This window comes from Sparassis crispa (assembly GCF_003851025.1).
Source record: "Sparassis crispa DNA, contig_000000F, whole genome shotgun sequence".
NCBI classification, from domain to species: domain Eukaryota; kingdom Fungi; phylum Basidiomycota; class Agaricomycetes; order Polyporales; family Sparassidaceae; genus Sparassis; species Sparassis crispa.
In genome coordinates this window covers 1,115,072-1,141,474 of record NW_020939747.1, presented here as the reverse complement: position 1 = coordinate 1,141,474, position 26,403 = coordinate 1,115,072, and the positions used below count along the sequence as shown (strand labels likewise).

General features: G+C 52.5%; 7 protein-coding genes across 7 annotated transcripts; 6 read left to right on the top strand and 1 right to left on the bottom strand.

The window, feature by feature from the left end:
- Nucleotides 1–22: 22 nt before the first annotated feature.
- SCP_0103750 (hypothetical protein) lies at nucleotides 23–5,668 on the top strand (the record flags this gene model as incomplete). Its single annotated transcript, XM_027752612.1, has 13 exons — nucleotides 23–40; nucleotides 93–2,720; nucleotides 2,800–3,127; nucleotides 3,217–3,524; nucleotides 3,583–3,675; nucleotides 3,727–3,773; nucleotides 3,832–4,472; nucleotides 4,523–4,674; nucleotides 4,734–4,747; nucleotides 4,816–5,304; nucleotides 5,366–5,462; nucleotides 5,521–5,547; nucleotides 5,606–5,668. The coding sequence occupies 13 exons, from the start codon at nucleotides 23–25 to the stop codon at nucleotides 5,666–5,668; spliced, it is 4,905 nt and encodes a 1,634-aa protein (XP_027608413.1).
- A 5,078-nt stretch (nucleotides 5,669–10,746) lies between these two features.
- Nucleotides 10,747–13,197, top strand: SCP_0103740 (predicted protein; the record flags this gene model as incomplete). The annotated part of the gene is made up of 2 exons (XM_027752611.1): nucleotides 10,747–11,012; nucleotides 11,070–13,197. The coding sequence occupies 2 exons, from the start codon at nucleotides 10,747–10,749 to the stop codon at nucleotides 13,195–13,197; spliced, it is 2,394 nt and encodes a 797-aa protein (XP_027608412.1).
- A 1,632-nt stretch (nucleotides 13,198–14,829) lies between these two features.
- SCP_0103730 (hypothetical protein) lies at nucleotides 14,830–16,246 on the bottom strand (the record flags this gene model as incomplete). The annotated part of the gene is made up of 4 exons (XM_027752610.1): nucleotides 14,830–15,600; nucleotides 15,650–15,798; nucleotides 15,855–15,918; nucleotides 15,980–16,246. The coding sequence occupies 4 exons, from the start codon at nucleotides 16,244–16,246 to the stop codon at nucleotides 14,830–14,832; spliced, it is 1,251 nt and encodes a 416-aa protein (XP_027608411.1).
- A 373-nt stretch (nucleotides 16,247–16,619) lies between these two features.
- SCP_0103720 (predicted protein) lies at nucleotides 16,620–17,482 on the top strand (the record flags this gene model as incomplete). The annotated part of the gene is made up of 2 exons (XM_027752609.1): nucleotides 16,620–16,809; nucleotides 16,908–17,482. 2 exons carry the CDS (start codon nucleotides 16,620–16,622, stop codon nucleotides 17,480–17,482), a joined length of 765 nt encoding a protein of 254 aa, XP_027608410.1.
- Nucleotides 17,483–19,132: 1,650 nt separating this feature from the next.
- SCP_0103710 (hypothetical protein) lies at nucleotides 19,133–19,716 on the top strand (the record flags this gene model as incomplete). The annotated part of the gene is made up of 5 exons (XM_027752608.1): nucleotides 19,133–19,149; nucleotides 19,223–19,271; nucleotides 19,321–19,390; nucleotides 19,459–19,554; nucleotides 19,607–19,716. The coding sequence occupies 5 exons, from the start codon at nucleotides 19,133–19,135 to the stop codon at nucleotides 19,714–19,716; spliced, it is 342 nt and encodes a 113-aa protein (XP_027608409.1).
- Nucleotides 19,717–20,163: 447 nt separating this feature from the next.
- SCP_0103700 (TPR-like protein) lies at nucleotides 20,164–22,471 on the top strand (the record flags this gene model as incomplete). Its single annotated transcript, XM_027752607.1, has 13 exons — nucleotides 20,164–20,345; nucleotides 20,408–20,438; nucleotides 20,502–20,561; nucleotides 20,616–20,885; nucleotides 20,950–20,976; nucleotides 21,033–21,107; nucleotides 21,165–21,255; nucleotides 21,301–21,430; nucleotides 21,478–21,679; nucleotides 21,738–21,916; nucleotides 21,965–22,104; nucleotides 22,157–22,383; nucleotides 22,451–22,471. The coding sequence occupies 13 exons, from the start codon at nucleotides 20,164–20,166 to the stop codon at nucleotides 22,469–22,471; spliced, it is 1,635 nt and encodes a 544-aa protein (XP_027608408.1).
- A 1,134-nt stretch (nucleotides 22,472–23,605) lies between these two features.
- Nucleotides 23,606–26,362, top strand: SCP_0103690 (hypothetical protein; the record flags this gene model as incomplete). The annotated part of the gene is made up of 6 exons (XM_027752606.1): nucleotides 23,606–23,759; nucleotides 23,828–24,831; nucleotides 25,353–25,538; nucleotides 25,593–25,787; nucleotides 25,840–25,938; nucleotides 25,988–26,362. The coding sequence occupies 6 exons, from the start codon at nucleotides 23,606–23,608 to the stop codon at nucleotides 26,360–26,362; spliced, it is 2,013 nt and encodes a 670-aa protein (XP_027608407.1).
- Between the last annotated feature and the right edge of the window lie 41 nt (nucleotides 26,363–26,403).

Genomic DNA, 26,403 nt, shown 5'->3' with positions numbered 1-26,403 from the left:
CAGTGGAGTGAAGCATAGACTTATGCTCGTTGAATCGGAGGTGCGAATACACCAGCTTCCTATTGAGACCCATATTCATACTGGATATGCAGCCAGGACACCAGCAGGCCAGCAATGCTGTTCAGGAAACCGGGAATGATGTTCTTCGAGCAGGCATGTACGACAACGCACACGATAGCACTTACATGGACATCGACAACTATGATGGTGGCAGCGAGCTTCCTGCAGTGGGTTTGGTCGCACATGTGGGCACGGCCAATGCAGGCATTTCGAGCACTGCAATTGAAGCCGGAAATGGCGCGAATGGAATCACGGCAGATAGAGCAGTGTCATCCGATGATATCCCTGATCCAGGATGTCTAGCCTTGGATAACATACCAGAAGACCCGGCTGAAATTCCGGAGGTTGATCGCGAACACGCAAACATCATCCGTATGGCACCTCCGGAATATGTAGGCTTGGACGAATTATCCGATCTTGCACAGCTTTCCGAGATGAAGCTGTCGATGGAATTTATCCGTGCGCTCGAGCAGGCATCTTTGGATGACGAGGGAATGCGACTCGATGCAGACACACTGGAGCGCCTTCGCAACCCACCTCGCACCACTGTTGATGTCACAGACCCGAGTCTACGTCTCGCGCTCGATCTCTTCCTGGCTGTGGGCAATTCGTCACAGGAGACATATAACACCGTTCGTGATGCCATCATGCGACGCTACCCGGACGATATCCTGCCTTCATATGCGCAGATCAAATGTCAAGTTGCGGAACTCAGTGGTGTCGTCCCTCTCATCCACGATATGTGCATCAATAGTTGTCTCGCTTATACGGGCCCTTTCTCGGCACTCGAAACTTGTCCCAAATGTGGAGAGTCACGGTATGATCCGATTCAGCTTGCTGTGAGTGGTGGGCAGAAGAAGATTGCACGTCAGGAATTTCACACCATACCGATAGGCCCGCAACTACAAGCACTTCGCCGAGATCCTGCCAGTGCAACGGCTCTCAATTATCGTGCAAAACGGACTGAAGAAATTCTTGAGACACTCCAGCAGAATGACGGCAATCTGCCGGCATACGAGGACCTGTTGGATGGGAGTGACTATCTTAGTGCAGTTGCGGATGGTCGTATAAAGTCTGATGACATCGTTCTCATGCTTTCCCTTGATGGAGTGCAGCTTTACAGGAACAAGGCTTCAGATTGCTGGATATATATATGGGTGGTCTTCGATCATGCACCTGATGTGCGCTACAAGAAGAGACATGTCTTGACAGGTGGTTTCATTCCGGGTCCAAACAAACCCAAAAATGTCGACTCATTCCTCTTTCCGGGACTCCATCATCTTGCAGCTCTCCAACGAGAAGGATTAGGCATGGGGGATGCTGCACGAGACACCACTTTCCTTTCCCACCCGTTCCTTGCACTCGAAACGGCAGACGGTCCTGGTATGGTATATCTGAATGGTTTTGTCGGACACCACGGACGACGGGCATGTCAACTGTATTGTGATACAAATGGATGTCACAAGCCAGGCGGCTCTCACTACTATCCAGCACTGCTCAAGCCTCTGGATTATGATGTAGAGGGTTGCGACCACAATGATATCAATATACACAGTCTTCCAGCATGCTCGTCGGAAAAATACATGGAGAATCTTCGATACCTCATGATGTCATCCAGTGAGACACAGTATTGCAAGAGGCGTCTTGAGACAGGAATAACAAAGCCGAGTATATTCCTGGGGTTTTCACTGCAGCATACCCTTGGTATTCCTGGTTCCTTTGGATCGGACATCATGCATCTGGCATCACTTAATCTGCCTGATCTGCTCATTCCCCTGTGGCGTGGTACTTTCGAATGTGACAAGACTGACAGTAAAGCAACCTGGGATTGGGCGGTTCTTCAAGGCGACAGATGGAAGATCCATGGGCAAGCTGTTGCTGATGCAACACCATACCTTCCTGGATCATTTGACCGCCCACCACGCAATCCCGCAGAAAAAATCTCCAGTGGATACAAGGCCTGGGAGTTTCTCATATACATCTTTGGATTGGGACCTGGCTTGCTCTATGGAATACTCCCTGACAAGTACTGGAAGAACTTCTGCAAGCTTGTGGGTGGAATACGACTAATCAACCAGCACAAAATCACACGTAATGATCTACAGCAGGCTCATAAATTGCTTCTGCAATTCTGTATCGAATTTGAACTTCTGTACTATCAAAGGCGTGTTGATCGACTCCACTTTGTCCGGCCCTGTGTTCACTCGCTACTTCATCTTGGCACTGAAGTGGTTAGAGTGGGCCCTCCTATATGCTCCTCACAGTGGACCATGGAGCATACAATCGGCAACCTTGGTCAGGAGATACGACAGCCATCAAACCCTTTTTCCAATCTATCGCAGCGTGGACTTCGTCGTGCTCAAGTGAATGCACTCAAGAGCATGATACCTGATTTAAAGCCAATGGAGGACAGCCTTCCAAAGCATGCAATCAATCTTGGTTCTGGATATGTTCTACTGCGTGCCAGGCAGAGAACAGCGACACCTCTTCGTGACTGTGAGGCTGTGGCACTCACTACCTATGTACACGACACATTGGGACTCACATGCAATCTGAGCTCCTTCATGGCACCATCAGTTCAACGATGGGCACGCCTTCGACTTCTGAATGGTCAAGTTGCTCGGTCGGCCTGGAAGGAGAAGATGAAAGCACTTAAAAATGTACGCATGGCTTGAAATGTGAAAGTGAGTGTGGCTAATACTCTGCATCTTGTTGTTTTGGTATTGATCTTGCTCTTAGTTTCAGATCGGGAATGAATTGCACTTCGGAGAAGTGCTTTTCTACTTTCAGATTTCCGTCAATAATGAGATCAAGTCACTCGCACTCATCTCACTTTATTCACGACCGCACGCTGGTCTCCTTGAGTCTTCCTCGTACACACTATGGTCATGTGCATACCAAGGAGATGCAGCGCTTCAAATTGTCGATGTGAACACAAGTTTGGCGGTCGTTGCAATGGTTCCACATAATCCATTTGGGGATGCTGACCATCATTTTTTTGTGGTCGAAAAACCTGGGCTTGATGTGGCACACATGGGTGGAAATGATGAACTGGACATTAACGAAGGTGATGGTGCAGAGAACGACTCGTAATATCTTTCTAGGAGAGTTGCCATATTTGGAATGTTATTATGGTGTGACGTGCTTTGCTGTCAGGTCAACTTCTCGTCGAACCCCATGTCAGTGAGATGTCATCGCAAGCACGGCATTGGCCTTATGGCCGCTCTCAACCTGGCTATGGGGGTGGACTGGCTGCTGCCTATGTTCTAGATGCTACCGGAGAAATGTACAGTGACGGTGCAACCTCTCCTACACCATCGTCAGCATCCCCAGGCCCTCTCTCTCAATCTCTTCTCATGGGTGTGGACGAACAAGACAATAGTTTCGCCATGAACACCAAGCACACTCTTTCACATCTACGGTCTTTTCCTGTAAATACATCTCAAGTTACTCCAACTAACACTGTGAGTATCTCGGACAATGATGCCACGTCACATAACCAATCTGAATGTCCTTTGCCAGAATATTTCGACAATTAATCATCTTAATGCACCATTCATTTCATCTAGTTCCAGTCCCTTTCCTTCGTCTCATAATAGCATGTTCTCCCACTCTGTGTAACCTCAGTCCAGTCGGCTACAGCAGCTTACAATCAAAAACCAGCAGCTACAGCGTGACATTCTTGTTCTCCATACTGAGAAGGCCACAATGATGTAGGCTTTCTACTGATGCTATCATGTATTCCGAACTTTGAGTCTGCAAATTTTACAGGGCGGCATACCAGACTCTTGCGGAGGCCATCCCCCAAGCACTATCAGTAACTAATCCCTTTAATCTGACGATATCCACCTCCTCTACATCAACCATCCCTTCTGCTTCCTCCTCTCTTCCTCCTGTAATGCAAGATGACTACCCGCATGTCAAATGGTGGACCAAGGAGAGTTGGACAAAGCGCGCCGTGAGACCGGAGCCATACAAGGGTAACAACATGATGTTGTATGTTGAAGAAGCGGATGGCACTCCAATCAGCGGTGCACGTGTAGACGAGATCCGAAAGGTCGCCAGGTCAATTTGGGCGCATCTTGCAAGCATCCAACTCACACCACTGACGTGGGGAAAGGCAAGTGTTGTTGCAGCGCGATTGTACAATGACGAGATGGCCAGAACATTCCCGGAGCTTCAATATTGTGCATCGAACTGGAAGGCGGAACAAATCGGCATCGACAACTACCCGTCATGGCGGAACTATCGAGCACGCAAGGCAGCTGGCGTCAAACAAGAAGAAGTAGATCCCACGGCTGTAGAAGTGTCACCACGCAAGAGCAAGCGTGGCCATCGAGATGAGACCGAGAACGACACCCAGTCGATCGCGCCGGCAAGTAAGAAGACAAAGACAGAGTCATCGAAGACAGGTATGGTTATCTTCTACCATGTTCGCGAGTCTCTCTAATCTCTACCAAAGCTCTGATCTCGGTTACCACGAGCGAGGAGCTGCTGAGGAGCTTGGATGACGAGTCCGATGCTTCCCCGTCAGATAACACAAGCATAAGCATTGTGGCGGAGAAACCTGGATGCACATCCGACAAGGGTAAAGGACGTGCCGTTGAACTCAAGGTAAGTATCTCAATGGTTCTCAAGCTTTGCCGTGAGCTGTCAATGGACTGCCTATCAAGCTTCGCAATCCACTGTAAGCCCAGTTTTCTTTTCAGTTTATTTTCATTTCGGCACTTAATTATTTTATACGTACACTGGCAGGAGTTCCATCACGGCGGGAAACATCGTTCATTCGGAGACACTATATGCTGCTGCCGTGGTACCTAATAATGTGCCTATCACTACGCCGGTATCGCGCGAAGTTGGCGCAACTCCAAGTCTCGCCGCGACGAGCGCTCCCTCGGCACCGCCTCCATCGAGCACACCGCCGAATGTACCTATCTCCCTCGATCATCCTGTCGTCACTTCCGTTGACCTTGTATCGTCGTCATCGGGCTCCGCGACTGTTCCTACAGCTCAGTCTGACGAGCCATCTGACTTGTTCTCCATGGTGGCCCCCCCAACAGAGCAAAGTGTGGATCTAGCTGCGTCAGCAGGCTGCAATCCTGGCGACACGGACAGCATTCCGGCCATACCTAAATTCACAATGTCATCTCATACCTCCAACATCGAAGCCCAGGCTCTCCTCAAGGGTCCCGCAAAGAGGACCAAACACGCTAAGATGCGTCCGGGCGATACAGTCACGCCGAGGTCAGTACGTCCAGGTTGTATGTGTCAGTCAGTATATGCTGATTGCTTGTCGCGTATGGAGGAACTTGTGCGCTGTAACGTGGATCAAGGCGCACCCTGACGGGACTACAGCCGAGTTTAAACAATATTTTGATCTCCTTCCGGCTGAGGAGAGGAAGGTATATGTTGATGCCTTAGTCATACTCTCGCAATTGGCTGAACTTACTTCTGGTGCAGCCTTTCGAAGAAGAATCGAAGCGCCTGGTAAGTAGCTTAGTTCAATGACTTAAATTGTCTGCATACTGATAACACCGGGCGACAGAAACAGACAGGAATTGCCCGTCTCAGCGTCATGAGCTCCACGATGTCGGGCAGTGCAGCCTGACATGGAGATCAGCTTGGATGGTCCGGTCAAGAGCTGGTACGGGCAGTACGAGTTTCTCGATATTGCTGTGTCTCGATGACGCTCGGTGGGTATCTGTCCCAGGAAGGTGTCGGTCACGTAGTCTCTCGATGACACTCGGTGACGCTCGTTTTGATGCTATGTAATTTCGTGAAAATTATCGATTGCGCTCTATGGCGCTTGATCTTAGTGCAGTACTTGTAATGAGAACACAAGATACTATCAAGACAAAACGAGACCGACAGAGTCTCTCGCTCTGTCTCACCCACTCTCATATCAGCTCGATCGAAATCGAGACAACGCTCAAAATCCTGAGACGGAGCAAGAAGTATCGAGACGCTCGATTTGTCTCGCTCCCTCTCTTAGCGCCTCGTGTCGATTTTGACTGGGGTTGAATCTTTAGCGTCGTGCGTCACCGCCTTGCGTTGGGCGCTGCGCCACTGGGAGCCCCTTCGAGATAACGGAAATGAATTCATACAATATTGGCCGGCGGCTGGGCTGGGCTTGTGGTGATTGGGAGCTGTGCTCTGCAATTCCCGTCTCATCTTGTCTGGTAGGTTCAAAACTCTGTTCTTGCTGTGTCCCACCAACGTAGAACCGTGCCAAGCTTCGACCCCAGCGCTGTGCAATTTTCGCCTACGGTGTACATATATGCTCAGTCTGCGCCGCGGCTTGGCTTCCGTTGTCGTGGACCTCATCTAAATCGCGGTGATGAATCGAGGACCATGCGTACACATACGTAGGTGGCTGTGAGCTCTTTAGACAGGTGCGCTATGTCATACGCGAAAGTGTAAGGGGCGACGCGTAGGATTGGACTAAGGATAAGGGACATCGTAGTAAGCAGGCCTCAGATGGGCCCAATCCCCTCGCGAGACGCTCCTCCTGAGCAGATTACACTAAGGTCCTTTCCTCGAACGCATGGTAGCTCGTTCTTGCTCGGGGAGCAGGCTATCTTAATTAATTACCGCAGGCGGAAATGCTAGGCACAGACATGCAAGCTAGTCTCGCCGCAGAGTCACTGTCTTGCCTTGGAGCCACAGGGTTCGGGCCCGCGACGCGCACGAGTACAGGAACGATGTGGTGCCCAAATCCGAGAACAGGGAACAAACAGCACGCGGGTGATAGACTCGATATCGCGAGGCCGACCTCGATGAGCTAGCGCGCATAGCAGGCAGGTATTGTATTCATGCTCGATGTTCATATGACACCAGGAACAAGCCAAGACGCAGCGCGTGTCCCCTATCGGCGACGACGTCATGCAGAGAGGGAAGAATCCGATTTTCAGCCGCAACAATTCGACGTTCGCGATGTCGACGATACCAGACAGCATCAATCGATACGAGCGTGCAGCCAAAATCGGGGGAGCGATGAGTCGACGATAATTCGGCAGCTAGCAGCAGGCACAATTAGCGCTGCCAGCGGGTAGCCGACAAGACCCCGATGTTTACCATCAAGCTGAAAGCTGTGTTCTCGAGCGGCGCAGAATTAAGCCAGAACGGAAGGGCGAGCGGACGCCGCAGTCGAGAATGTTCACAGAGAGAAAAAGAAGATACACGTGGAGATGCTCGCAAGGGCGTAGGAAAAGAATGGAGCACAGCAAACGGCAGACATGGGAGGAGGCGCAGGCAGGAACGCCCGCCGTCCCTTCGAACTCGAACGCTGCGAGACAGGGCAGTCCACGAGACCTCCCATGAAAGGGTGCGGCGGTCGGAAATGAAGTGAAGAACATCGCGCTATGCTGCGTCGTACGTCGCGGCGGTCTAGCTCCTGTCAGAGAAAGTGTGCCACCGGAAAAGAGAAGGCGGCGGTTTGCCAAAGATATCTTGTCCTTGCATTGGTGAGACGGGCAGACGGGGGTCACGAGGGTCGCCCCACCGAGGAGTGAGTAAACAGTCGCGCGGAATTGTCATTGTACCTGCCGTCCACGAACCGATGGAGGGAGCGAAGCTTGGGATACGTCCACGGAAGGAGGAGACCCAGGCCAGATCGACGGCAAGCACGTACCCCAGGTCATGATCACTGATCAGCACACAACGCGGGCACAAAATGGAGACGCGATTGAACCATCCAAACATCGATCGGCGCGGTCATGCGACCAGTGAAATGAATCCAGTGACGTATGGCATCGATATCGAAGGCAGCGCGAACTGGGTGTGACGATCTGGCTTAAGTGATAGCAGGGGCAGTTAATTCAGTCGTCGAAGGAGAAGTACGTACGGATAATGGTGGTTGGAGCGAGCGGGTTGGTCTGGGCTGCGAGAATGCACATCAATGACTGACTGGGAGGCATCACACGACCGCGGGCGAGATTGCATGACGCGACTTGCAAGTAAGGATGTGAGCCTTGGCGACGCGTGTGCCGGAGGTGTAGCGATGTGCTCACGAGACGAGACGTGGTGATCATGCCAGTGGAATATCAATACCAGTAGTCATGTACTGATCATCTGAGCGTCGGAGACGCGGTACAGTGCCGCGGAGGGAACCTGCTTCGTGTCGATATCGAAGAGCCATTATTGAAAGGCATTGAGTGACTTCTGAACGCCCAGTGGAGATCAGGGGGCACGATGCGCGCAGACTGAGCGTCCGACGCTCATTCGACGACCTCGAAAGCTGCGACGCATGTCAGTGCGCGTCGCACTGACCTGGCGATAATCACCTTCATCATATCCTATCAGCGTGCGGTGCAGTGTCGTCTCAGTCCGTATCGGATCAGTCTGCCATGTCTGTGGCCAAAGATATGTATTGTATACGTCAGAACCACTTTAAAGACGCTGCACCGTGTCCGACCTACCTGAAGTGAGTGCCTGGGTGTCTCTCCTACGACGAGCCGCACGTTCAACGTGTGTTCAATGAGCCACCGGGAGATATGAGCGTGCCTGACTCGATCATACTAGGCAGTTGCGATGCGATGACTACTGCTCGCAGCAAAGCAGACACTGACAGTTGGCCGTGGCGTACGCGTCAGCCCGATACTGGGCTCTCAGAGCTGCGATTCAGAGCTATAGGTAGAGATACGGGCCTATCTGTGTACCCACAGTCATCTCTACCACCCTACACGGATCATGTCTCATCTTGTGTTGCATGTGCACCCTACCTACACACGAACAGATGTCATGCTGCTTGGGGAAGGCGCGTCCCAGTAGGAAGGACTCAAGCGACGCATCTACGCGTTCCAAATCTATCAAGTACGATGAAGTTGAGACATATAGATATCGCGGTCAGCGAACGTAAGCGCGAAACATGGCAGTGGGAGAACTTCGTGCCTCGTGTCTTCAGCGGCTCAGGATTGTCGTATCGAATTCCGCAAGCGACGCGAGACGCAGGCATCGGCCGTATCTCTATCGACACGTTACGGCACGCGTCAATAAGAACGCGAACAGTGGAGTGCAGCGAAACGCTTGCGCCCAGCAAGCTTGTGAGACCAAATCTGAGAACCGCTGCAGGACACGCCTCCGACCAACACGTGTACGTGCAGTTGTTCTGAGGGCGACATAACGAGTCGCAGCGTGTCGCAACACGCTGCAGGATATCATCGACCCAAGCCTAGGACCAGCGTACGCGTAGCAGGGCACGGGGCTCTGCGAACGACAGCAGTGGACGCCCTCGTGTAATGCACGACGTTTACTACGGGGCGCGGGAGTGGGTGGTTGCGTTCGGATCTTGGACCTACGGCTGTTCGATTAGATAACAGAAGGCATTGAACGCGAATAGAACAGATGAGAGGATGAGAATTCGGATTGTAAGGCACGTTCGCAGTCATACAGAAACATAAACACGCCGAGCGGGCCGGAGGGCGCAGACACGGTCGCGTCCGGGAGTTGTACAGTGGTACGGAGGACGGGACGGGACGAGGAAGGCTAATGTTGCGAGTGGTAACGGTGGTCGTCGCGATTAGCTGAGCATAACCACGGACGGCTGCGGCGTGCGGGCAAAGCGCGCTATTTGTAGGCGACAGCCTGGGAGCAGGGAATGGGTGCGGTGAAATTGGCCAAAGCTGGGAAGAGGATCTTGCACGGGTAACTGCGAGAGCTCTGTCGGTGTGAACACATGGAAGATGTGCGGAGGTGCTGACTTATGCTTGCGGAAGGATTACGGGCGAACTATTCGGTGCCGGCGTTGGGCTAGGTATCCACATAACCAGCGAGGACGATCGCGGGCGCGGAAGCATATCTGTGTTCGGGCTCAGTTGGGCTCGGCGACATTCATAAACGGCCATTCGGGTGACAACAGCACATGGAGACGGAACACAAGCCATCCTGAAAGCGAATTCGGATGACGAGTAGCAGAGAGATAAGTACGCCCTGGGCCGACGGCAGTGTGGTTGTTTGAGATGAGCATGTTTTCCGGCAGATACCCGTCATCAAGGTTTTTGTGATGAATTAACGGCATGACAGTACAAAGCGAGAGGTTTAGTGTGGGATCGGAAGAACAAGTGTTTGAAGTAGCTAGGAGAATAATGGGATGCTCAGGTGGCACGCCGCACAGCGACCGAGAGGAGGGGACGAAGGACAGCCAAGCTGCTGGACCCTCAAAGGGTCGTGCGCTGCTGGCTTTCGTGACATCTGACAGAGGACACCAGTTCTAGATAAATGGGAAGAGAGGAGAAGACGACGCGCATTGAAGGCGAAGTTACCCGAATTGGCACGCGGGGACTGCCGGCTTAGTCAGGATTATTATCTGCCAATAAGAGGCGTGATATAGGCGTGGGAAAGGGAAACAGGATATCCAGGAATTGAAAAATAAGGGGAATGCCCAAGTCCATTTTGTGGCGACAGGATCATCCCCTGCTCCTTTCCTCCTCATCTCCGTCTTCCTCATCGCAGCAGACGCTCCGCTCGAGTCAGATCATATCATTCACCCATCAGGCGTCCCGAGCTCTAGTAGCCTGCCTCGAGGCATTCCGTCGCGCATATCCCCGTCGCGTGGCTGAGCCTGCACTGCACTCTTCTTCTCACAGACCCACCAGGTATATTTACCCTCGTCTTCGCTCCATTTCCCCCTTTCCGTCGTCCCATAATTCAGCTCCATTCGTCCGAAGGGCGAAGGCTCCTCCATCGACCATGGATTGTCGCGGTCGCTCGAGGGACATCTCGCCCATTGCATTCGCCCGCTCCTCGCACGACCGTCCAATTCGCGCGCAGATATCCGTCAACTTTGTTCCCCAATCTAATCTCCTCAAATATCCGCCGCGCCACGACGCGAGTGCGGCCACCTATCAACCGCGTTCTCCCTCCCCATTCACGCGCCACTGCCGCAACATCAACATGGCCTGCATTGTTCAACCAGTCGCTTCAACTTCTCGTTTGTCTTCCTCGCCATCACCACCGTCAGCACACTTCCATCTTCCGCTATCATCCTCTCCCGTTGACTTACTCGTCCGCAGCCGTTCCGCGAGCACAATGGACTCCGACTCCCCCAAGTCCACGCCCCCCGAGCCACGCACTCCTCCAGAGTTCGTAAACCCCCTCTCGAGGCCACTTGACTACTACGACTCTCCGCCCTCCCCACCACGCACTCTGCAGGACCAAATGCAATCTGCATACGCACTGGACAATATGCACCTTGCCAAGGTCCTCCTCTTGAAGCTCCAAGGCATAGAAGTCAGCGGAGACGACGACCCGCGAATTGCTGCCGTCGCAGATGAAGACTTCTCGAGCTCGTTTGTTCCTCCGGGCGGGCTGCAACTTGATGAGGAGATCCAACGAAAGTGTAGAGATGGCGAGAGGCGCGAGCGAGAGAGGCGCCTGAGGATGGAGCGAGCGGCACGCTTGAAGGCATGCGAGCGGCTATGGGAGGTGAGCACCCGGAGGGTACGGGAAGAGCGGGCAAGGATCACTAGGAAGAAAGAGGAAGAGGCGCGCCTAAGACGGAGGCATGAAATTGAGGCGCGAGAGCGGGAGAAGGTGCGCGAGGCGCGTGAGCGCGAGCTGGAGCAGCAGAGGCAGAAGCGACACTTGCGTTTGGTCAGCAGCCTCAACCAGCGCCCGCTGCTCTGCTACGACGCCCTCCCATACGAGCGCGCTCCCCAGCCGGGGTCTCCCTCACGGCAAGTGGATGACGACCTCTTTCATTACGCCGTGATGCCGTTTACCCCGTCCCGCTCCTCTTCGTCCTTGTGCAGCATTTCTTCCGCGGACGACCATATCCTCAGTTTACCTCGTGCTTGCCGCGAGTTGGCACTGCAGCACAGCCAGAGCATAGGCCGGGCCATCCCTTTCACCGACGTGATCGCGAGTATGCACGGCCCTCTCTTTCCTGCGGACGAACACGCACAGTCATTCTCGAGACGGAGCCCAGCACAGATAGAGCTGTTGGAAAGTCTCTTGAAGGTTGTTGACTGGGAAGAGGACGAGCAAGACAAAGACAAGACCCGTGAGAACCTCAGCACGAGAGACACAGCCGCTGAGCGGAAAGACGCGGACCGTGCCGCAGCGAAATGTCTCAGTCCTGGGACGAAAGCAGGTCTCTCTACCAGGTCGTCCTCGGTCAACACCATTACTCGCTCGAATTCATGGTTCTCATTCTGCAGTCGCAGTTCGCGGACCTCGGTTTCGACTGCCCTCACCACTCCGTCCTCCTCACCGCTCTCGCCACATAAGGTTCCAGCGCTTCTTCCTATACCAGCGATATCCTCTCCGCTTGCAGCTAATGAAGTCAAGCGTCCATCTTCTCGGCCACCCCCTTCTCTGAGCCCACTTCCGGCGCCTGACCACCCCCTTGCACCTATCCCAGCATTCCCAACTAAGCGCTCGGGTCCGCTCAGTCCTGCTCGTGGTCGTCCCCTCACCAGAGGTGCGACTGCGCGGCGAGCCCCATCAACTGCGAGTGACACGACAGTACGGAGCGACACGACAGTACGGGGCGAAGAAGTCGGACTTGTACGGCGTATGAGCCAGTCCGTATCGAATTTGGTGGACCTCGCAACCCAATTCCAGCGTGCATACGTGAAGGCGACTTTCTTCAGCGTTGGCGTTGATGTTCTCTCGCGCTCCCGCTCTGACTCACGGGGTAGCTCCAGTTCCCGCTCGCCCTCTCGTTCGCGTGCGCGGTACGTGCAAGACCTGCGGATTCCTAACACCGGCGGTCCCAAGGAAGGATTGAAGCCAGAGGGGTACCGCGCGCTTTCTAGCGACGTGCACGTCTTCATGTGCGCGACTGCAGAGCGTTCGGACGCTCTGCGCCCCACACGCTCACTCATCCCACTCTCATGGACCGGCTCGTCTCACATATTCCCCCCATACGCGCGCATATTTTCACCGCCTTTGTCGCCCCCACGCTCACCGTTCAAACCCCTAAGCGTGCTCTCGCGGGAGCCGCGCCTGCGTCCCGTCGCGAACCCGCTCCTTCTGCGCCTGCAGGCTCTGCAGAACATATGCGCAGATCACGAGGTCGTGTGGGAGGGCCGTGCACGCGAGGGGCGCATGTCCGCGGGGAAGGAGAAGATGCTCGGCGTTGCGTGGGAGGGCATCGGGAAGAGCGGGCTCGGGTGGGAGGTAAGTGCGGTTTACTGATGTTCGTTGCTCGGACTTTTGCGTCGCGAGGTCGGGGGCGTAGGCGTGCCCCCTTGGATAGTGACTCCTACGTTAATTCTAATCGTCGTCGTCGCTGTCGATTGCTATGGCTGTTTTCCCTTGTAGATTCTAATGTGTACTACCTCTGTAGCTCGTTCTCGCGTAGATACCCTGTCTTGTATGATTCTTTCGTATGTTAATACCACGTTTAGTCGATTCGTCTCGAAACTTCGAGCGTGTGTTGAGTTGCCGGTGTGTAATCGTCGAGGAAGAAGCCGATGTTCGGACTGCAACACTGGATGCGGATTAGACCAATCTGCGAGGCAGACACGTCGCAGACGGTCTATGTCGAATGGCGCAATCTGCGCAGACCCGGATGGACGTGCCCAGGGGTGATTGCGAGGGCCCAACGAAGTCTGCGAACGGTCCAATCCCTGGCTCTGGTCCTCGAACGGGAGTATGCAGGTGCACGCCTCCGGACCCGTTGCTCTGCCTGGGGGTAACCAATCGGCTACGCTTCTCCTGGAGACCTCAAAAGTAGGGTTGCACCGGTGCGGCTCCCGAGGGTTGCGGTTCTGCCACGGGTACAATTTGAATACGAGATGCTCGGCCGAGGCAAGACACTGCAATATGCCTATCGTCGGCATAAGAATCGGTGCGATATGATGGACGAAGGGATACCCTTGCCTTCGAGAACTAAAGGATGTTTGAAATTGGAGGGCGTAACGTGCATATGCATGGGACTCCGAGAGATTGACATAGAGGTCTCTAGGGAGGATCCGTCCTGCTTATCAGAATTAACCCGGAGGAAGTCGGTTGGGATTGCAGGAATTTCGGAAATCACGGCCCTGCAGAATGCAAGGAATGGGGACGGAGGGACAAGGGACAGCAAGGACTGTATTAACGTGCTGCTGCTGAAGTTGCCGCCACAACGCGTCGATGCACTTCTCACTTATCGCAGCTGTTGACAGTTTGCAGAAGAACCCCGGTCCGACGAGCGTGAAAAACATTCAAAATGACACTGATTATGTTACGCACCTGCACTCCATCATCCATAGCTACGTGAGTACAACCAATGACTTCAGGCAGACCTCAAACGAATATTAACGGGTAGTCAGGATGTAAATGCCAGTCAAAAGTGATCGTCGACAAGAAATCATGGGGTACAGCATACCGCTTCATGTCGGTTGACAAGGCAGGTGACTGTTCAACCCACTGACATGAACGTCGAGCAGCCACCCTCCAATCTATGCGAATATTGCACCCCGAAAAATGCTAAGACATTAATGCATTCTCCGTGAGAGTCAGTCTCATGGACTCCTTACGACCGCAAAGCCTCACCTTAGTGACAATTGCCGAAGGGGTCCGTGAAGATTCTTGTAACAGATGGATGTATATGTCACGCAGCCGAAGCACGGCTTCCAACGGTCATCTTCAAATCATACTCGACATCTTGTTAGCTGTTGCGGGGCTCAGCAGAAAAATAGTCACGACTAAACCACGTAGTATGATATATTCGTCGGCAGGTATATGAAGTATTGACCAAACAGCGATTCCAAAGCTGAGAGGGAAGTGAGCAATTGCAACATGCTCTTTTCGGCACAACACCACTTACACGACATCAAGCCACCATCATCGACTCAAATCCAAACCGCCTTGTGCCTGCCATGGTCTGTCCGGCATGAGTAACTGATGATTCGGTCCGTCCCATATCTGGGGTCCCCCACCCCGTCCACGCTGTCCAAACATGGCTGGCCGGCGGCCCTGCATCCCACGCATGCCCGGCTGTGGCATTTCGGGCGGTCGTTGGAACGAGTTACCTGGCAGTTGGAAGCCATTGCCTCCCCCCATTCCAGGTACGTGTGTCATCGGATCGAAGCCCATGGGCGGGCGTTGGGCTCCACCTATCACTCCAGGACCCGTACCTGGACTTCCCGACCTCTGCGTAGGAGAGGGCAATTGTCGACGGATGGAGAGCTCGCGCGCCTCGTCTTGCAACCACCCGTTCGCTTCTGCTGATTCGCGGTCAATGCCGAGTATCTTACGGAGTTCCTCGTTCTCCTTCTCCAATCTTGCAATCTCGCTTTCGCGTTCGAGTGCCCAGTCCTGCCGGCCCAGGAGCCCTTCCAGTAGTTCGCCGTCAGTCTGGTTCAGACCGCGCTCGTCCTCGCCATCCGAATCCGCAGCTGACGCGGCGCGTGAAGCTTCTGAGTTGTCAGAGAGATCCGATTCTTCACCCGCGAGTGTTCGCAGAAGAGCGCGAAGATTCTCGGATATTCGTTGTAGTGAGTGTGTCACAGCGTTATTAGATGAAAGGTCGGCTTGCAGTAGAGAAGTCTCACGCGCGACGATGAGATTCTCGTAATGCTGAGTAAGAGTAAGTTCGTGTCGTTGTGCTGCCAGCTGTATTCACTTATGAGATATGCCACGAAAGACGACACTGCGTACGTACCGCATGGCTTCGGAATTTGGACATAATGGTCTCCATAGTGTGCTCACACTCCTTCAGTAACAGACTAAGCTGTCTGTTTTCTTGCAGCAGTGTATGGTTCTCGATAATGATCTGGGCGTTTGTACGCTCCAATTCAGATTCGAATACCTCTTCAGGACGCGCGCTCTCAGCCTTAGTTCACAAAAGAGCTAATGTACAAGCTCACCCTTGGATATATCGGTATTGAAACGTCGCAGCGTAAAGCCAGTAGCAGAGTTAGATGCTTCGGTCTAAATTACTTCGGTCGTATGATTCTTCAGTCGTTAGACACAAGGAAAGATTGAAATGTACTTTGAGAGCGCCAGCTTGAGATTGCAAAGCCCCCGCCATCTTCTGGTTGTGCGCATTCTGCTCGCTCAGCTCGTGAAGAAGTTGCCATACTCGTATGAGATCGCTGTCGATGTCGTGGTACATGGTGAGCAACGAATGCCAGGCGTTAATCATGAGCTCTGGAGAGAAGCAGGCCACCGGCAAGTGCCGCTTAGCGGGCAGAATGAAGAAACAAACAGAAGAATCACCGTCCACCACCTGCTTGTTCCTTCCCGCAGTCGAGAGCATATATGCAACCCGTGTCGACAACCTCGTATTTTTTCTGCTTGCTGCAGACTAACCAATGCATGTCGGAGGGAAAGCGATCGTGGTGGGCATTATTTTTTGGGAATAATTCGGATTATGCAAGCGCCCTGATTAGAAGACCGGCGCCTGTCTGGCAGCGACTTCGTCTGTTACACTCGTCTTGTGGCTATCCTGTACAACACCAACCCCTCACTCCTTCCTCCACGAAAAACTTCCCGGTTTTCCTTTACATATACTCTTATCCTTAACTCTTACCCCCTCGTCCTCCCGCCAGTCGCCTCGCAGATCAGCGGCTTCTGTCGACACCATCTCTTTTCGTCTTACTGCTATCTGCATACATAAACCTCCTGTTGCCATGGCAGCGTCCCTTTCCCAGCTTTCCGCGTGTGTCACGCGCATTCTCGCGTTGACAGGTTTTCCCAAGGAGCTCAAGACGAGGGATATCCAGACTGCCTTCTCCGAGTGGGAGAACGCTAACGGAGGCTTCAAAATCAAATGGATTGACGACACCAGCCTTTTAATCGTCTTTAATGATGCTACAATTGGTGAGCAAGTCTCTTTTCTGTCGTCTGAATTGTACTGCACGATGTGCATGCACGATCTTCGCTTGTGAGGACACGTTTTAACCATTTTCGCTTATTAGCCAAGAAGGCCTACCTTCACGCCCTTGCCTTCCCCCCTGCCATCTTCTCCTCCCTGACTTCATCTCAGTCGGCAACCATTAAGCCATACGACGGACCCGACGCGCAGGCGGTCATACAGAACGTGAACGCTCGCCAGCACAATGGCAATGCTCGCGGTCATGGTGTACGCGGATCTGTTTCGCACGGGCGGGGGGTCTCCGTGAGCCAGCCACCCCGGGGCAATGCTGTGAATACACACGTCAATGGGAATGGCACCGAGCACAACGCGAACGCATCACCTCGTGAGCGCGAGCCGTCACCAACTCTCCCTAACATCCCCTCTCATCCGACTCTCAATTCGCTTATATCCTCCTCCTTGGGTGCGGACGTCGCAGACCCGACCATGTCAGATCCCGCTATCATTGCTGCTCAGCCAGAGCATGGCGCTCCGCGCATCGGGGATCCTGGCAAGAGGATGCTGGGCGCTGCGCTGGGTGTCAGACATCCTGCACTCGGACCTCGCGTACTGAACGGTGCGACCAACGGAGTGGCAGACATGCAGAGAGCGATGAGCGGTCTGGTGATCGCTGAGTAGACGTGTGCTGGCGGAGGGATATGGAGTCGTGTGAGGGGAGGACGCGCATTAATCCTTAGGTGCTGTTTGGTCGTGTTGATCTTCGAGTTCTATTCACGATTCTCTTTACCACGCTTTGAAGTTGTGAGTGTTTTGGTGGAGTGAAATTGTGGAGAGGGTGTTCCGGTGTTGCTACGTTCCTCTCTTTTGTATTCATATAGTTCGTCTCTCGTTCTAACGGAGACTTCTTTCAAGTTCACCGTTCCCGCGAATATACGTTCAACAGCTTTGCGTGGGCTGTGGTACTTCGTTCCGCTGTCCGTTCGGAAGCCACGACAGACATGCTTTGATGGAGCTCTGCCTCGTTAGGGAACCCACGGTCTAGAATGGGGGCGATTTAAAGAACGCGTTCAGCCATTCCAGTGTTTCTAATGGCTCGCTCAACCGTACAAAAGCTAAGTCTGTTTCCGAATGTTGTCTTCGTCAGAGGTGAAGCTTTGAAGGGTGACGCCCCGTACCACTCGCCCGCATTCAGTGATCTAGAGATGTCAGTTCTCCTTTTGTCGTCTTCCAGAACCATTTGGTCCAATCTTACCTTGCGCATTCAGGAAAACCCTACGGCTGTTTGTTGGACTCTCTTGGCAAACATCAGCGCATCGTTGTGCCTTCCCGTTCCTTTTTGTCTGAGACTGTCAGTAGAAAATTCTGAAACTTTCCATCAAGGCCTCCATGTTCATCAGCGACTCTTCGGAAGCGTACACTCGCGGTAGCTGCTTCGGCCAACGGACACGCTCAGCACGACCGTAACAGAAGATTTATGACTGTGGAAGCCAAATAAATCCGACCGGCCCGGGTGCAGCGCAGCTACCATTCAGCTTCGATGCTTACGACCGCTCTCTCCTGATAATGTCATTACAGTAACTGCGGGAGGACTGATCAATAAAACGATGTAAGTAGATTCATTCCAAATTACCTTGTCCTCAGGAGGCAGAGTTAATAGTTGTAATCATAAAGTGAAGCCAATAAAGTGAAGCCAATACCCCGCGATTGACTGCTAAGCCTAGGTGCCTATGCGAAGTGGCAAGATCGATAATGCAAGCTCGGCTCTATTCGCCCACCATGCCTCTATCATAGTACCGCTTCAGTTATGAGATATTTAGAGTCGGATCTCCATCTCCCCATTCGGCTAGCCCGTGTATCTCGTTGGTTCACAGTTACCTTGATGCCAATTCTTAGGTCATAGTGTCGTGGATCAGCGCACCTTTTACACCACGAGCCGTGCTGATTGGAGCCAACTGCTATCCTATCTCACGATATCAAGTTTGGGTGATCCAAACGCGCACTCGGTAGCTAGTTCTGATCCGCTGTTCTAGTTGTGATATTGATTGTTGTTTCATGCATGACATCACCACAGATGTTAACGCGACCAGGCTAACGAAACTCGAAGTCGTAGGAACATCAGAGGTAACTGCCATCTGTTCGCATTTACATCTTGATAACCAATCCCTCATTTACAAGCGCAGGCACCACGGGTTTGTGCACAAACAGGCAATATTGCGTGGTTTATGTGGAGGCGAGGACGTTAGCTCATCTGCACCGTGCACAGCTCAATCGAACCGCGGTGTCTCATGCAGTGGGGTGCGCAACGAACGTCAAGGGTGACGCACTAACATGTTTGCATTAGACGGGTAACTGACAGTTTGTCTGGGACTATCTCTATTTGCTCAATGCATATTTCACATTTGTTCATATCCTAATCAGGTCCCAAAATCTTAGCGCAATCTCCTCTCGAAAGTCTAACATGAGCAATGTGAATCTGGAATCTCTATGGCAGTAGGCCGTCGCTAACTCACGGGCAGGCGTGTCCGAGCACGGCAGGCAAGTTCCGTTTTCTGACTCACTTTCTGACATTACCTGCGAACAGATGTCGTGAGTGCTCCGCTTGGCATAGTCCAACTCGCGCTAACTTTCCTTGGAATGTTGTCCCTACGAACTAGGGATTGCAGTCCCAGAAAGACCGCAAAGCATGCCTTACATTCTGAGAAACAATACGAGCGGACCGCCAGCTGCTGCGCTCGTTAACGTATGCCCTTGTAAATGGTTTACATTTGTCTTTCGCTTGTTCGGGACTCATCACGGTGGCAGACTTCCACTATTTGGACACTGATACTATCAGCCACTTCTTTCTTGGAAAGGGATTAAACGCTCGGATAATCCGAGGACGATTCTCTGAGGACGTGGATATTCTCGGCTAGCCATCGGTATTGATGCACGGACAGGCCATAGACGAGTCCGCGTCTTCCCTGGCTCATACAAATATTGGCGCTCATTATTGTCCTTCGCTCTAGACGTCTGTGGCTAAGTGTATCCTGGCAGCACGTGTTTTGGCAGCTCGGTAAGTGAGCTCGAGCAGTACTCACAACATCTGCTTCTGCGATTAAGAGCTCAGACGCCGTCACAATTCTCTCGTGTGTAGATATACTTCTCCATGGCAAATATTGTGCACGGTTAAAGCTTGTGGTTGCGCACCGCCCTGCGCAAGAGCATAATGATATATATAGGCCTTAGCTTGAGACCTTCCTATTAAGGCAAGGTTTAGTCCAAAAGAAGACAGCCAACCGACCCCATCAGAAGGAACGTGTCGCTTCGCGGCCGCATTGTCTACCTCAGGGTTGCCTTTATGTAACTTGACACCACCCACCATGTCCTCTCCGTCCGAGCAGTCCAAGACAAAGGCTGAGGAGCTGAAAATTGAAGGGAATGCCTTGCAACGGAAGGGTGATTACCGAGGGGCTCATACCAAGTATTCAGAGGCCATCAAGTTCAACAGCGAGAATGCGATATTGTTTGCGAATCGCGCTGCCGCTAGTTTGTCCATGAAGGAGTGAGTTGCCTTCTTGGATCGTAACACTGGCAGCGTATTGACGTGTGAATCTCATTTTACAGATTCCTCGATGCAGCCTATGATGCTCAGAAGGTGTGTTGCAGTCCAATTGCTGGTGCTGCAACGACGGAGTTATTCGCTAATACTTTATCTCAGGCAACCACTCTGGATCGGAAGTTTTCTAAAGCATGGGCGCGTCTAGCGAAAGCAAGTCATGTTGGTATTCATCGTTCCTCGAGATTACGTGATTGGCCCAACTTATGTGCACAGGAGTTATGCTTGTATTCCAAGAGCATTGAGGCGTGGAAAGAAGCACTTTCTTGTCTTCCGGCATCCAACCTCTCTCCTGTAGAACTCAAGCTCAAAGCCCAGTACGAAGACGGTTGGAGACAAGTTGAGAGTGCTAAATCGAAGATAGAGAACCAAAGCCCGGAGGACGCAGGCCTCGCGCAATTGGCAATTATCCCTGAAAATATGCCGTGGTCAAGAGCGTCATCTATGGAACAAGATCTAGTGCGAAACAAGACATTTTCCACAAGCGTACGCATCTTGAATGCTATACTTTGCGCTGTACTGAATTTCCCGATATGACCCGGACGGGCAGGCTTGGGTGATCATGGCCGCATACAAAGTGCGCCGTCCAATCTTACTTTATTTTCCCTGGTCGCACATCTCCACCCTTCTTAGGAGTTCTCAGAGGGCGTCCAAACAATGAAACGCATAAGAATGGTTGAACCGAATCGTTTAGAAGGGACTCTTGGGGTAAAACTCATCCGCCCACCATCGAAAGGAAGGATTACCCATTAATTACCGCTGCAGGCGTTGGCTGATATTACCAATGGATTACTTCGGGACGACCGTGTATTTCATATGGACGTGAATAACTGGAATGAACTGCTCCACAGGCAAGGTAAGTAATCTCAACATGGTTCAGACATTTAACTCACCTGTACAGTTCAATTCGAATGCGGAGTCACGAATGCGTGGACAACAGGTGGTGCGAGCATCATCCAAGAAGAGGCGCCGAAGAGACTGAAGGCAGGCGGATGGTCGGCGGTTCGTCCAGCGTTATCTAACACGGTTCGGTGCGTACCAACTATGTGGCAGTTGGCATTCTCATAAATTGTACCAGGACTTGGGTCCTGCAAGCGTTGTTTTCTAGCAAGGGGAATGTCAGTCATGAGCATGCACTCAGTCTCTATAAGAGTGCAATATCTATACTCGAGTGGGGTGCTAAGACATGGAAAGATGCCCGAACAGCCGATAGGGGTGTTATATTTGAGAAGACTTTCATCAGAGGGGTCAAGCGACTTCGCATGGAGGCATATCTGGCCGTACGTCTCAAGCTATTTCCTCGGACCTCTATCACTCACTGTATGTGCTTATTGGTAGGCATGCAAGAAGTGTGGACTTAACTCGAAGTCCTACACGCTCCGAAAGCTGATGGACATGGCTGCAGATATCCTTGCTGACGTGGATGGAAATCCACCGTGCATCCAGGAAGATGGCCTCTCTTATGATGCGGGCTCCGTCCTTTCTTTCTGGTACTATCCAAAGGCGTCTGCGCTCGCGTGAGCAAACCTTCAAGCTAACGCAGTTGGCGGCTAATATTTTCTCAGTGCAATGGGATTCTGTCAGTTTGAGCTGGCGTCACAGTCGAAGGACGATCCTGAGGTAGCCTACGCGTTCTGGGAGGAATCAGGAGACTACTACATGCAGGCTGCTCAATGTTTTCCTCAAGATGACGAACAATTTCCTTGTATGTTATTTTTGGACGTGTTAAACCCGAATCACGCTCATGTTAGTTGCAGATTTTCTAAAAGTAGCTTTGGAAACACAGTGGCATCGTGGGTTACCGCTGAAGAAGGCGCTGGAAACTTGCGCCGGGATCCGAGAAGGGGTGACACAAGCGAAGAAGATATGGGAGCACGGTGCATTTTGGGACATCGTTGAGGGCAACCTTGCTCGGGTGCAGAGATTCGAGTTGGAGGCTCTAACTGGGTTGATGGACGGCAGATATACGATGGACACTCCATCGGTACGTTCGCGTCTTTTCCGTGGCACAGGAGGGTTCGGCACTGATCGTCGCCTATTGCGACGAATAGTCATCTATTGCATTTGTTTAGAGTCCGAGCCTGGGTCCAAGTTATCATGCTTCGAGAAACAGGTGTCTGTTTACGGAAGTACGAAGGCCGGGGCTACGAAATCCCTGGGCGAATGGGCGCGGCGCCACGCTAGTTAAGTTATCGGCACCTATTGGAAAGTGCTTTCTATTGGATGGTGCATCAGTTTGTATGGTAACGCTTCGAAAGGCCCCGCTTACTTATGGATCTACAAAGCGTGAATTTCCAGGAACTAGATAGGTGTCTAGTATGCTCATCAGGAAATTATTGATCGGGTTTATATTGAACTACTTATTCACTGAGGGAAAACTTCCGAAAATGGAAGAATAGAATGTTCCGCCGCGCGTAAAGCCAAGTTCCGCAGCGGTTTGAGTGACGCGCCGCCTTACGCAGGGTCGACGATTTGATCTTGCGCAGTCAGTTTCTCGTTTGCACGATGAGCCGCAAAATTTGTCTCGGGTTTGACATGCATCAAATAGGGTCTCCGTCTTTTTCCTCGCATGACTTGGCCACTCATCCATCCAATACGGCCTCGGCGTCCTGTGAGTCCGACCGTATACCGCCACCCTCACTCACCTCGTCAGCGCATAAAATCATCATGCACCAGCGGCCGAACTGCGCAGGAGGCAGTTATGTTATATCTTGATTGTTCGCAGACAGCGGACGCCAGATGCCAAGGGGGGCGTGGTGTCAGAAGCAGTGTGAGAGACACGAGTCGGCGGTGAGTCCTCTTCCCTTTCAAACGCAACTGCGGCCTGCTTCTGTGTTGTGCCCGTTTACTGCTGTACTCCATTTATGGGCGGTACTCGGTTTCAGCCTTTGTTGCATAAACTTTGTTCATTCATATCCGATTCGTAGCAATGGGCTGATCTTGCTAGTTATACCTATCAGACGCCTAATCTCGTGCCTCGAGTTCCCCATTCGCCGTGCGCTTCTGCGCTTCGGCGTGATGATTCGCAACTACCGCATGCATCTGGATCTGCTGTTGTCTCTAATGCTTTGTCCAACAACCTGGTCTGTGCTAGCGGCGCCACTCTCAGTCATGGCATTCTTCGAGATGGTTATAAGACACGTCTCCGTTCCTCCCCTCCCCCTTCTGTCTTTACATATACATCCCTCCGCTGCTATCCCGCTCCCATGAATTCGTTCTATGACTATGCCTCCGATTCTTGCTCGTCACGACAGTATGTGCACCGAGCATATGAATACTGGGATGACAAATTCTCTGTCGAGTTTCCATCCGCTGTACCATTTGATGGCACAGCAGAAATAATGTACAATATTTCTCCCGGTGCGTATATATTTCCCAATAAGTTGCTGGGACGAATTTTGACGAAGCTGTACACCTCCTTCTTCCAGACGCTTTCACCTCTCTTCCACATATCAAGATCCCACACGGGCACAACCATGGCGTGCTTTGTCAGGAGACATTGTCGCCGGTTGATCGCTGTGCCACCAGCTCCAGCCTCAGTTCCACATCGTATTGCGATTCGTTTCCACCGTACGCGCAAGATATGACGCCCGATTCTGCGCCTTTGTTGTGTACCCCTTTTGGTGACAGAGAGGAGACTCTTATCCCCCCATTCGATCAGAACTTTGACGGCCCATCAATCCATCCAGTTTATGATAGCAATCAGGGCGATGGCCTAAGTGTCGGATGTGGGCATGTCCTTGTGAAGACATCTCCATGCTCGTCGCTACGGGGAGCCTTGGGTGATCCGGACGGCCAAGCGTTCGATTCACATCGACACAGGCCGGATTTCGCATGGGCCACATCTGTCCGCTCCGCTGCCGCTGGTCATGCCACGGTACCATCATGGGATTATCCGAGCAAACGCCCCCAGCCGCCACAATCAGACAACCTCTCCCAAGCAGTCACGTCATCCATGGCGTCCTATCCCTCTGTCATTTTACCGACACCTGACCTGGTGCAGAATCCGACCGCACCATGTTCTCCATCGCTGTGTTCGGAGCGGCCACTTTTACCCCCATCACAGATACCCGCAGAACCCGAACTTATCATTCACCAACCCCGTCCTATCCGGTACATCCCTGTCAAGAACTTCGTGTTGGATGCCACTGCGGCCCAACACGAACCGGAACACTGGCCTGATACGACTACAGCGCATTGCCAGGTTGTGCCTTTTCCAGAACAACTGCGGTTCCAGTCGGTGCACCCGGATCTCGGGGATGACGATATGGATGTTGATGACACCGACGAGGACGATGAAGAGAGCGAATACATCGACGACGACCGGCCTCCGTTGGCGGAGGAGATTGAAGTCGGCCCAAGTATAGGCTTAGGTTCAGGTTCCAGGCCACTAGATCCGAGCTCCTTGCTACTGCAGCCTATATCGGAAGCGGTCAGATCGCAGCACATATTCGGTGGCACAGAGTCGCGCTCACAAACTCTGTGCGACAGGCAGAACACTCAGCCACCAGCAGGTGCCCATTTCGACGCTCCTTGTTTCTCACTCTCAGGCCCCTTCACCTTCACTGCGCAATCGGGTTGCTATTTTCCGGGTGCAGTCACATTCTAGCTTCTAAAATCTTCGTTCGATTTCGTTTCTGGTGGAATGTTCTCAGTCGTCATCGTTATGTATACCTTGCATTCCAATACCACCGATCTTTCGGTCTCATGCAGCGCCGGCCGTCAGCAGTCACATTCACGAGCATATGACAGTAGTCAATAGTTATTCATGTATACGTTACTTTACAGACTTACAGGTACACGCACCACTATTGTTCTGTGAACTGAGAATTCCCACTGGTTCAGTATTTGTCGGAGGCCCCGCACGTTGGGTAAGGTTAGGGTCATACCGTGTAACCCCGCGAGACCCCGCGCGAAAGTCGGATCGAGTATAGTGTACCCCACACCGGCTAGTATCCTCGTCTTAGCACCGGGCTGCCCTTCCTCCCGACCACTTCACATGTTTCGCCTTCCTGCTTGCTTTTTCTCAGCCCCTTTGCTGCTGCTGCCATGATCTCTGTGTTGGCCAGGACCGTCCGGGCCCTGAATGGCTCCTCTCAAGCGGACGATTGCTCGAATTCGCAGGAGGAAGACTTTCTCGTATGTTTCTGTACGCTGTGCTCGTGTATCTGGAACCCTAAGACGCATGCCTAGTATGTCAATCTGGAAGTGCGCGACATGCTCAGCCCATTACCCGAATTTCCGTGGGCCAGGGTAACAGATATGTGTGTAAATACGGTCACACCTGTGTACCGGGTGATTCGCAGCACGCTGCACGACGATATGGAACAATTGGCATTCATTCTCGCTGAACGAAACCCGCCTCGAATTGAAGACGCCGACGCCCAGGTAAGTGTAGGCTGTGCATCCAATTGTTTACCCCATTTTTATGTCTCGCAAGGTTCTTTCAGAAGCGCTACCTTCAAGGACTGCGGATGAAATAGCCAGAGCAACCCGCCCGGAGAGACCCTTGCGCAAGAAGCGAAGATCATCTGCTGTGGTATGTGTTGTGATGCCTTTGCACAAGGTGAAGTTGACGGAAATTGCAGGATACGAGCGCGATGACGATTATTCCGGGAGCCAATCCTTCAATTCCGACTATAGTTATCACACTCTGTCCCTCGCAACCACGCGAGCCTGCCTGCCTTGTGCCCTACCAAGATGCGTCATTTGGTAACAGACTTACCGTCCCTACGCATCATGCGCTCAATCGCGTCTTCCCGCCTCTCGTGGCGAAGCCATGTCCCTCTGTAGAACACTGGCGCTACGAGAACGGGCATTGGTGCGCCCTACTCCCAGATCTGGAGGAGCAGGTGAAGAGGAGGCTATTCTCACGCCCTATATCGACAAGAAGGCGGAGAGCGTGGCTACACAGCCGTCCGCCGCCTGTTCTTTTGTCACTGGCATCCGCCGTCCAAGCCTAACGACGTTGATGCAGGACACGTCGTGTTGGTTTCCAATGAAT